The 12,612-nt window shown below is 36.8% G+C and overlaps 1 protein-coding gene across 1 annotated transcript in view; it reads left to right on the forward strand.

Annotated features, from left to right (window-relative positions):
• PPFIA2 (PTPRF interacting protein alpha 2) overlaps nt 1-12,612 on the forward strand; it is a 343,185-nt gene that overhangs the window by 210,376 nt on the left and 120,197 nt on the right. The window contains exon 3 of the mRNA XM_054207175.1: nt 3,879-3,980. Coding sequence (XP_054063150.1) covers nt 3,879-3,980 — 102 coding nt within the window. The remainder of the gene's footprint in view (nt 1-3,878; nt 3,981-12,612) is intronic.

Consider the following 12,612-nt stretch of genomic DNA (forward strand, 5'->3'; position numbering starts at 1 on the left):
TCCTGGGCACCCTGCAGCCTCTGCTCTAACTCTTATCTCACCTGTTTCACCAGGGGAAGTCCTTGACTTTTCTATTTGTAACGCCTAGCAATCCTTTCAGCAGATACAAGTTTCTGCTGAAGTTGTTTTCAAGGCTTCTGCCCTCTCTTCAAAGATAAACATGGGATAAATGAAGAACTGTCGTTTTGAGTCAGCTATTTTTCAGTCAGAGTGTTATAGCCCAAGTATTAAGACAAAAAGAGAAACAGCAGATACGATAGGCTCTGAGATTATATTTATTCAGATGGCCAAAACAATGCTCTTAATTGGGTTGTTTATAATGAAAAACATTTCTTAGTGTCCTGATATCATAGTATAGTATAACAACAGTGCAATCAACTGAATAATTTTCATACAGCTGTAATTCACTTCAGTTCTTAATTAGCTTTATGGCCATACAACTTCCACATAAGCTTTAAGAGTGCAGTTGTGCCTGTCAAATCATATTAGTTATGCAACAGATACTACCTTCAGGGCTCCCAAAGTATGACTGACCATGCAAGATTTCTGCTGCAAACAATAATTCCAGACGACAGTATTCCCTTGATCCCTGTATATATAGGAGGGAATTGCAAGAGCAGAGGTTGTTATCATCAGATGTTATTTATTACATAACTGGGTAAAACAAAAACATGCTTTGCTTTGCTTCTAACCTGTGGGAGAAACATGTTCCCTGAAGCATTACATTGTCATAACTCAGGGATACCTGGTACAAAAAGGGTGTATATAAAATGAGTTCTACTTGTAGTTTTGGAAGCATGTATTGAAAAGCAAGTTGTTGTGAGGTTTTATCCTAGTTATTAATTCATCAAAGCAGATTTGACAGAAATAATAATTTCTAAAGCTCTAGGGCAAACTCAGTTTTACTTTGAGACTTTCCCTGTAAAAGGCTTATGATATAAACACCAAGGAAAAAAAAACCCTCTCTTTCCGTCATCATTCAATTCAGAGAAGTCAAAGCTTTTGACAACTGAGAAGTCAAAGCTCTTGAGAACTAAGAAGTCTCTAGTACTTCAGATGAAGAGAGAAAGTTTGCCACTTTAGCTCCATTTACAACTGCTTGTTGTAAATGCTAGTGCTGCAGGTATGTCAAGAGCACAGAGGAATTTCAGAGAGCAGCCGCAACTGAATAATTAAAAGGCTTGAAGGGGCTGTGTCAATGACTCAAGCAAAAAGGTCTAAAATACTGGACACCCAGCTGAAGTGGATGCTAATAGCTGTTATGAATATCAGCTGAAGATATTTCAAGGCTGAGAGTACGCTGTGGTTGGTATGGGACTACTCTGGGAGCAGAATTTTGAGTAATGATTTGTTTTGAAGCAAGGGAAAACTTAAGCTGATGATCAAACAAATTCCCCAAGAATAAGCTCCATGCTGCTCAGCAAACTAGTAGTAACTCCGTTCCTTAATTATTTGAGATTATATTGACCGACGCATTAGGGACTGTACTGCTGGTAGCCGGCTTGCCTTGGCACAGCAAAGAATTTACGGTTTGATAAACTCATATTTTTTTCCAAGGGAAGCGACAAAAGCATGTTATCAGACTGCTTTGCCCTACTGTAGTTAGGAACTGGAACAGTAAGTCACCAGATGATACTTGTTATCCTTTTCACCACCTGCCACCCGTCCGGACACCCAAGCATATGTCAAAATATCTGTTTTAATTCCAACTGAAACAATACAAGAAATAAGAAAATGTAAACAACAATGGCATAGTATATAGATTATGCAGAAAGTTTATTCTGTTAGATTCTGAAAGTATTGTAGACACTTATCCAGGTGTATAAACTGTATGTAAATTAGTAACAAGAGTTCCACCCTGTAGTGCTGTAAAGTTTCTCTTAGAGGATTATGAAGATAAAAATATGCTTGTATGTGTGGCTTTGTGCTTCAAAATTCTGATTCGATTTGACTTGAGATCATTGGCTTTTACTAAATATGATATTTTCATTTGGTATGTAACGTTAGTTATAAACTTAAGGACAGAGGGTTTTTAAACAAAATTGTGAACAGAATAACACCGCTGGACTAGCAGTTTCTGAATTCTAGAGCAAGACCTACAGGCAGAAGTTTTAATGATACTTTTGAAAAGTGAGAGAAGAGTTTTACAATTTAAATCTCATTTTCAAAGCTAAGTTAAGGGCTTTAGCATCAAAGTATGCTGTGTAGCCTTACAAGTTCTTGACCGCTAAGGTGTAAAATGAAAATACTGATTAGGAGGTATGACCCAAAACACCACTACGTGGTTCATTTGATCAATAGCTGATCTCTAAAACAAAATCCACTGAAGATACCCGAACACTTTCTTTACTACCATGCAATTTGCATTGAGGTTTACTGCGAATCCAGTTCCAGCCGCTGAAAAATTAAAAAAAAGTACCACCATTAGTTAGACACTGTCAGAATATCACTTTAAATCTATTTGAATATTTCTTAATGTTATAAATAATAACACATAATAATGTTATAAATAATAACACATACCATTAACTATTTAGAAACTTGATTAAAACAGAATGAGCCTAGGAATACCTTCCAAACTTCTGTTGAACAGCACTTTAGTTCAGATAAAAGCTGCTTTCAGTAACTCAAGAGGAAGCAGCAAACCGAGCCCTTTTGAGATCATTGCTAGCTTTTGTCTTAAATAAGCAGATTTAGTCCCAGCTTCATCCGACTGGCTGATAAGATAAACCACCTGGACATGTTTTTTTCTTAAATCGCTTTCTTCGGCGGGGGGAGGGGGAGAATTAGGAATGACTTCAGTTCAACTCTGGCTGCTTGTGGGTACTCTAAAGCACTGACTATTTTGATCCAACTAAGATTAACTTAATATTTAAATATATATATATATATCTTTGTTGAGCAGTGATGCTGTTCCTCAAGACATCTGTTTTTTTCTGACACATGATCACAAATTTTAGAGGCTTTTCATCCTTTGCCTCACTGTTTTTGTGAGACATGTAGCGTCTTTTTGCTGTAAAGGATAAAATTAAACACTGCAGTTTGGTATATGTTGTGCCTGTCAAAAATAAACACATATGGAGTGAAACCTTTTCATTATTTAAATGAAGGACAAATCTGTGACTGCCCTTTGTATAGACAAAAATTTACGTATGTTGTTGAAGAGTAACAGCAATGGTAAAATCAAGACATTTTAATAGGAATTTTGACAAGTGAAAAATGTGTTTTTCAGAAAACCTATTAGTTACATGTGTAAATCTTAACATAGGGAGGAACGTAAAGTCCGGTTTCATTTTACGTTGTTATTTCATAGGAAACTCTCCAAACCAACAGACGTAAATGTTGCTCTGACTCATCACAGCCTTTTACTATGAAGCCCAAATACATTTTAATAGTTAAATTCAGGTATCAAGTAAAAATAATGAGAGTGGTTTTTTTCACAACACACATATTACTTATATTAGTCTGATATTCAATAGATTTTGCTCAGTGAATAATTTAAGTTTATTCTCCCATGCTATATTGCAACAGCTGCCTTACAGAGAGGCAAGAACACTCGCTAGGTGGATTTGTTGAGTTGAACTTAATTTTGTGTGAAATGTGGTGTCTCTGTTGCTATGAAATAGGCCAATTCTGTTCCTCTTTTGGTGTGGTTCTGATAGGTTATGTATGGGAGATGTTGCCATCATCTTGAACCTTCTTTTGTAATATTAGATATGCACAGACTTTAAATGGTTTCGGTGATGCTGATATGCTATTTTAGTTTGTGTTGATGATTTCTAGATATTATTTAAACCCTCAAACTCTAGAATGCATATGGATTTGATTATTCTAGTGGTTACATTTTAAGTAACTTCATATGCAATTTCATTCCACAGGAATTTGCTGCACTGACTAAAGAATTAAATGCATGCAGGGAACAGCTGCTTGAGAAAGAGGAGGAGATTTCAGAACTGAAAGCCGAGAGAAACAACACAAGAGTAAGTATACAGCAGACCTTTTCTGGATATCATGTATGTGTAAAGCAGGAGGAATATACTTATATATAAATTCAGATCTTCGTTTGTATAAATAAGAAAGCAAAATTCCAACCCTTTAATAAGTATATGAGACTTGTAAGGTTCTAAGTAACAGGACATATCTATGCACAGTCCTGAAGGAAATGAGTTTGTGTGTTAGCAAGATATACTACAAAAATAGCACATTTTGTATATTACATGACAAGTTGATTCCATTTAAATGTTTTCTAAAGCAGGGGACTCATGCAGCCTTCCAACCCCCAGGGCCTGCCTAAGTAGCCTGCACACATCCTCATCTTTTATCAAGGCAAAAGGCAAGGTTACAACAAACCCAGCTTGTGCCTTGGATTTGATCCGGATGAGGATGAGATGAAGGCTGCCACACATCTCACAGTCAGTCTGTTGTTTAGTCTAGACATAGCCATGTGACCCTTGAAGTAAATGTCATTTGCCATACAGCTGAGTGAGAACAAGATTTCTCCCTTAAATTTACCATGTTCTACTTCAATCAGAAGATGTTATTCTGCCTGGGAACAAGAGTATGTGATAGCACCTTCTGAAAATTCTCAAATGGTGTACAGAATGGTTTTCAGAATAAAATAATTTGCACATGCAAGTGTCTGGGCAAAGGCAGAATTGATCAAGAAACGGAAGAGGGGAGCAAAGAAGGCTTTATGGGGTGTGGAAAGGTGTCAGAAAAGAGATGGAGTAGTCCCAGATCAAACAGGACTCAGGCTGATAATGAACATATGGAATAGATCTCAGAGAGGCAGAACACCAAGGATGTTTTCTCACATCCATATTTCAATCTTCTGTGATCCGGGTAACTCTTCCTGTTTTCCTCCTCTCACCTCACTGAACTAATAGCCCTTTGGCTACTCAGATAACAACTTTTCTTGGTCAGTTTATTTTCGTTCTGAAGGAAACCTAACAATGTACATGACAAAAGAACTGAGAAAGCATTTTTCTCCCTTTCTTCTGCCCAGCTATAGCACCGTATAGACTTCAGAACCATAGACTTCAGAAATCCAAGGAAGGACAGAAGATACAGATGCCTACAAAGAGGCAAAGCTGTCCCATCTAATTCCGTGCTAGCTTGAAGGTGCAGGAGATGGTGACATTTAGCACAAAATGGGTTTGGGAAATGTGATGGGAGACATAGGTGAGACCTCCTTTTTCTCCCACGAGTCTCATACATTCTGAACAGTCAAAAATGACTCACACAAAAATAGAATTAAATAGTGTAGAAGCACATAGGAATTGCACTGCATTCTTTAGGTTTTTGCAAACAATCTCAACTACAAATCTGAAGACCTTCTAAAGCCGCTTAAATTATCAGTAATTGCTACATGTATCAGTTATTTTATTATTTAAGGTAAAAATTGGAAAGTCAATTGAGAGAATATTTTACATAGAATAAAGAATACTTCGTGTTAATTTCCAGCACAAACTTTTGAATACAGTGATGTAGTTAAAATATACACTCCATTGCAGCTATTCAATAATCCACATATACCCATTCATGCGCACAACATACAGCCATTTGCCTTTCTTTACAGAAAAAACACCGTATAAACTAAATTTGCAATGTCATCTCCTCAGTTGACTCAAGTTCTTCATAAGTATGCGCAAAAACTGTCTAGTGCAATGCTTTATCCATTTTGCTACAAAGCCCACTGAGCACCAATTTTGGTATATTAAAACTACAGTGTACCAATACTTACTGTGGGTCTGATACAAGCAGTGCAGACTAGCAAAAGTCCCAAGACAGCCAAGTAGCCAAAGATAGTCACTTGCCAAACAACTGTGAGAGAAAAGGAAGATGAGTCAACTGCAAGTCATCACCTAAGTCAGGCTGAGCCCTGTCATAGGCACTTTCTGTGCAAACCAAGAAGCTTAAAGATCATCCATTCTTATGTTTCTTGTGTTATGTAAAGGAAAAATCGGTAAGACATTTTCCAGGAGAACTAGTGCCAACAAATGAGAGTTATAGAGTGTGCTAATTCTTGTGAGAAGTCCTTGCAGTTCAAATTAGTAAACTCTACCTGTGTGTTTCCCGAATGAGGACAAAGGTAGGTATTGGAGATGAAAAGATTTAGGCTATGAAAAAATACAGGAAATGCAGGAAATGTTACAGTAAACAAGAAGATACAGTCCAAGTATTAATGGGGAAGGAGAGAGAAAAAATTCAGAGATATGCCTTACCCTGACCTCTAGCATTTTTATTAATAAGTGATCACTCTATCATGTCATGTGTGTGTTCTTGCCAGGCTCTAAGCTGCTATATGCTGCATTAGTTGCCAGAGTTTGCTGTAATGGTCATGCTGTCTTATATAGGCTCCTGTACACTTCTTTTATAGGGAAAGACCAGAATTTGAGAAACAAAGCCGTAGTCTTCAGAATACAGTCTCGGTGACATGCTAGTGATGAAATTTCTAGCAACGTCCATTGAGAAGGCATTGCCTATAAAGAGGCACTTTTGCAAACTGAGATGTATGCTGTTACTAGTGCAAACCAGCATTAATATTTTGTGAGACAAAGTTGCTTCAAAAATTTCTGTTAATTAAGCAAAAATTCTAATAAAGTAATAATATTCGGAGGGCTACTGATACACTTTTGCAATGAGGAAATTAAATGCCTTTTCTAATATATAGAGTTAGTCCAACTAATGCTTCTTTCTCCCATCCCACTAGTATTCACACTTAACCCAGCTCTAGCTTGGCTGTGCTAGCAAGGTTTACTTGCCCTCCCAGGAGGCGCTCATGCATAACTGCATGTACTGGAACTACTCACTACAGCCACTCTTGCCCCAGGTAGCGCTTCCTACTGCTATTAAATAAAGAGCTCAGTTCCAAATTCTCAGATGGCTGTTTTTAAATTTTTTAATCCAACCTTTTATCTTCTTCGGGTAACAGTATAAAAATACTGTGTGAAGCACCTACTGCTTCAAACAGAAGATCAGCAAGAAGAAATAAACGTGGCAGCTCTGTCAGGTTCTGAGTACACACCAGCCTTCTAACTCCCTTCTACATTTTCAGTAATGCCCAACTGGCAGTTTTTCTTTACTCTAGACGCACACCTATTTGTTTCTTTATTTCTTGGCAACAGCCTCTTACAGTTTTTGCCAATCTCCACACAAACAAACAAACAAAAAAACCCCCAACAACAACACACATCCTGATTTGCCACTCTGTGCAAAGCTGTAGTTGCAAACCCTGACAGTAACATGTATTAGAGAGAGGCTGTGGTGGAATTACATTCTTTGGGACTCATACACTCCAGGTCTTGCCCAAAATACCAGGGTTTAAACCTTACCCCAATATTTAATCAGGTTCCTATTTAATCTTTGTAACAGCATTCTTAAGCAAAGCTTCCTACTGACCCTTTGCTGTTGAATATGTATTTTTACTGCCTACAATAATTAATTTTTTCTGACATATTACAGCAGAAATATTTTCATGTCAAGAACGTAGCTGGCAACTTCATGGGTCAGTACGCGAGGCAAAATAGAAAATGCAGGAGCATGTGTGTACGTAGTGATTGGTGTGGCGTTGCTGACAGGAAGACAAACAGGTTCTCTCTGGAAAATCATTACATAGGACTTTGAAAATATATACGAAAATATCTTAATAGAAACTGTTACAGTTATTTCTCTGGATAATCTCTAGCTAGAATGATCACCTAGAGCATGTAGAAAGACAGCATCTTTTCGGAAGCAGGAACACACGTCAATGTCATCTAGCATATTATTTAATGGAAATTATAACACCAATTTGGCTGTGCTAAGTTTAAATTAAAATTGAAAGTTATTTTTGTCTCAATCTGTATTCTTTAAAAGTAAGGAAAAGGTTCTGGGATTAACTTATTAAATCAGAATGTGGTTATGAGGAAATTTGGGGTTTGGTTTGGCAGATGAAACAAAAAATATTACAATACTGGTATGGATTAATCTGATAGTGTTTTTTTCACTACAACAAAAAACCAGACACCTACACATACTTTTTGTATATAGCATAAAATGTTACTTAAATTGCTCTGAAATATTTTAGTTCCATCAGTTTTAGAAACAAGAAAAATTAAAAGCATGTTGATGAATGAACAGCAGTAATAAAGACGGGATCATCATCTTTCTTTTACTTAATACCTCAGAAGCTGAAGCATTTATTAAAGTGAACAAGGCTGACTTAGGTTTAATGTTATTCATATTTTATTGTCTCAATTCCTTAGTGAATGGTTTATGAAACATCTTCAATTAGGCACTGCAGTCTCATAATACCCATAGATCAGTACTTAAACCTGTATTTTATGATTAAATTTCCCTTTTATTGTGTTGAAAAACTCTAAGAATATCTTTTAAAGTGTGGGTTTAAGTCCTTCATTTAGCTCATTTTCTTAGAGATCCTTTTACTTACATGAGTTTGATAGGTGCTGAAACTAAATTGCGCACTGTAATTTCTTTTTTAGCCAAGGTAACATGAGTTCTTACAGTCTGAAAGCACTGGGTACATGAAAATAAGTATAACAGTTTCCTAAAGTTCTGTAAAGGCAAAAAAAATTATTTACTGATGTAAATGACAGTAACTTTCATTATTTTTGCCTCAATATTATGATCTATCTTCTGGACTCGTGTTTCTTCTTTCAAAATAAGAACTTCTGTCACAGAGAACAGGGTGACAATAGATAGTAAATGTAATATATAGTAATTCAATACCAATATTTTCAGACACTTTATAAACTAATAGTTATTATATTTGTGTTATTTATTCTCATAATGAACCTCTTTATTCATTTCTATTACTTTTATCATTATCCTGTATTAAGTTTTCTTTCATACTTTTGCTTCAGGTATGTGTGTTTCCATTAAGGTTTTAGGTTGCCAGTATTTTCTTCTATGTCATGGATGTACAGAGAGACAGACATGAGATATATGCTGTAGTTAGGCAGTAACTTTGTTTTTTCAAAGAAAGATTTTCACTGGCAATTTGCCCGGCACCCCAGCTGACCATGCGTGCAAATTGGTTTCCACCACTGTGGAACAATGCTGAAGAAAATGACTGGTTTTCTGACTGGTTTTAGAGATAATCTTCAACCCCATGTCTGCTTATTTTACTTGTCTTCTTAGCTTGCACCAGAGATAAAGATTCACTGAACAATGTGCATTCTAAATATAGACTGAATGGAAATTCAATTTTGCTTATGCTGGTGAGAAATTTTAAGCTGGACCTCGAAAGAGAATTGTCTTCTTAGTGGGTTGCCCTATTCATCTAAGGAATCCCTTAAGCTAAGTCTGTCTCATTTTAGTAAATCCCTTATCTTTTATATTTTCCCCCTGTATTCCATTATTTATGCCTCTACTTTTCTCTCCATCACCCTCTCCCGATTCTTCCATTTCTCCATTTATTATCCTGCTCTTATCTTTTTGGTTTTTTACAAACAGGTTTGTTGAAAATAAAGAAAGTTAAGATAAAACATTTTATATCGTTTAAAATCCAGGTCCTGTAGTAATACAAACTCTACTGAGTCACGCTAATTTCAATTTACCGAGTCATCATTCCTAAAAAGGTTTTAACCTTTTTCATTTTCCATATGTAAATCATGTCCATGTAGTAATAATGGTAGAGTATACTATAGGTAGGTGAGTGATAACCTACACCAATGTAGTTTACATCATTAAATTTAACCATCCATTTCCATTTCACAGAAACCAATCACTTCCATAAGTGCTTTGGAAGTGATTTGAGACATAAAGGAAGCTGGGTATATTCCAAAGATTTCTCTATTCTTGTTGATTTAGTTCTAATTAACGTTAGAGATGCTTCATTCACTCACAAAATGCACACTAGAGCATTTTTCAGTCTTTAAATGTTTATTTTTAAACATTCTTTATGCTCATGAAGAGTCCAGAGCCCAGAAACCTTCATCCCTTTTAGCTAAGATACAATTATCAACATGGCATCTTGAGCATCCTAAAATGTGCCCAGCATAAGAGTAAAATTCACTTGTCAGATTATTTCATAATTAATTGTCAAGATGATGCTTTCCAGTAGAAAAAGCATAGCGATGATGTGTGGGTGATTGTGTCCCGCTTGCTGCTGTTGATCTTCGTCTTCTTTTCTCTGCAAGCTGCCTGTCCCTCTGAGTGCTCCACAACTGCGGCAGCTTGACAGCAGTGCGAGGGAGCAGAAAATGCGCAGCAGCACATGATCTTTATTAATGCCAGAGTTTAATTGCAACATGCTAAAATACCTAAAGCTGTTTCTAACAGTTCTTTTGTAGTTTAAATGAACTACCGATGTTGTTACAATGTTGTTTTGTCGTGAAATCTTGTGGTGTTCTCACAAATATTTGGAATAGTGATTCTCGAATTATGTAGGGGGGAAGTCCTCAGCGTGCCCCCATGCCCACAAGGCATTGTGATTTCCTTCAGTCGTTAAACTTAAACATTGCTTGGACACACCATTATCTTCAACGTCAATTTTATACGTTTAGGTGTTCCCCCATCATTGTAGCAATGGGACATTTCACAGTTCTTCCCGGGGAAGTAGGGAAGATCTATTACCCTTGTTTTAAATATAATTGCAGTTGGGACAAAGATGGATAAAACATCAGTATCGTTTCAGCAGAGCAGGGGGCAAGGATTTGCCATCAGGTGCTCAGTCACAGTCAGATGTCCCAACCCTTGAGTTCTACTCCCCTTTCAGCGTGGCTGGGACTAATGTGGCACTGGGAGACCTGGTTAATAATAATACTCTCTGCTCAGCTGGCTTTGCTGTAAGCAGTGCTCACAGAATTTGTGGATAAATAGAGTGGGCTTTTGTTGAAAAGCAAAAATAAGAAATTTTTACAAGCCAGAAACCTATGTCAGCATGCCTTCTTGAGCATTGTTAGGGCTGGCAATAAGGAAAATTCCAGCATTCAGAGGTAGTTTCCAGAAAAATGAACCTCTGCAAACTGACTAGCTTGAGTGAATAAGAACAGAAAGAAAAAGCATGAAATGTTCACAAGTAGTGCAGTAATTCTCAACGAGTATTTTGACACTTAGCTGTGACGTCGACTTATCTGTCTTTATACAGTAAAATAGGCAACACAATATTTTGCACTTGATTTATTTAATGACTATGAAATATATGCAGAAATAAGTGGTTTTGTCACCTCTAAAATGGTAATTCTAAGCTAAAGGCAACAAAAAAAGCTTTTGTGTATGTTAAATGGATGACTCGTTTGTTTTAGTTTTATGTAGTATACATGTTTCTAACATGGCAGTAACTTAACCTAAAGTTAAATATATTATCTGCTGCTGTACAAAGGGCTAGGGTGCTGCACTGTTCATCCCACATAGTAAACTCCTCCATGTTCACGCTGCTGGAAATTCTGTGTTCCCACCATTCTACCCTCTTCTCATACTTGCAACCTTGTTAAAATGTTTTTTTTCTCTTCATCAGTCTCTTCAAACTCCATTATTTCTTCTCTTAATAAGGTTTTTGTTTTTCTTCTGTCCATGCTGACTTCAAATTCCCTGTTGAGATTGTTCATCTACACCAGTTCAAAACGGTGCTGGATATATATTCACTTTTTTTTCCTGTGCTCCTTATTTATCTGTGTGCTATAGGTTATGTGTAATTCCTTCCATCATTAAAGTGTTTTCTGTATTAAGAATTCTGTGTCACCATCATTTTTCTTCCCTCCTAAACCAGATTTTCTCATTTTCTCTTCCAACTAAGACTTGTATACAGGCTCTCAGAATTCTCCTTTCCAATCATCAGAGTGTTTGTCTGGGAGATAAGTTGTTTAGGATAGTAGGGCATCAAATGTGATAAATTTTGCTTAGTGTTAGGCCAAAAATTAGTTCCCAAGGTTTTGTTATTGACTGTTTTAGTGGGTGTCAGTTTGAACTACAGACTTATGGAAGGTTTGGCCATGCTAACAGCTCAGCTGTGGTTCGACGTTTTCCTTGGGGTTTTTTTTACAGTTTTCCCAGAATTTCATAGCATTTTGACCAGGTTTAGAATGTTCCAGAGGTAGCTATGATGCATTGAAAACTTTCTGCATAAAGAGAGGTAGACGAGACAGACAAAAGAGTAGGATGAGCCAGGCTCTAACAGGATCATCCAGCAAGTGGGAATGACTGTGGAGAAACATCTGTCCACAGCATAGTTCAGTCAGATTCTGGCTACCCCAGGGCTACAGAGTGGGCCAGACTCCGGCTACAGAGAGAAGGAAATGTTGCAGCTGCATAGTCTCTTTTGAGAGATGGGGCAGAGAGTAGACCATAGTGTTAGAAATCAACTGTAGACTTACTTTCCTCCAGCTGTCTCCTAAATAACTAGGTGGTCTAGAAAAATCACAAAAATATATGAATTCAGACCAAAATTTAGAAATTCACTTCTATTCATGATAGCAGTTAACTGTGTATTTAAGTACTGCTACGAAGAGAAATACTCTGTAAGTATTTGGAAGCTATTCTGATCTTATCTGAGTTACAGCCTTATCACATCCCTGGACCGAGTTCCTGATGCCTCTGTGATGAGATGAATAGGTCTCTTCAAATTCGCTTGTTACTTTGGACTGCCTCAAATAATTAAAAATCCACCTA

Source organism: Rissa tridactyla, chromosome 1 (assembly GCF_028500815.1).
Source record: "Rissa tridactyla isolate bRisTri1 chromosome 1, bRisTri1.patW.cur.20221130, whole genome shotgun sequence".
Taxonomy (NCBI): Eukaryota; Metazoa; Chordata; class Aves; order Charadriiformes; family Laridae; genus Rissa; species Rissa tridactyla.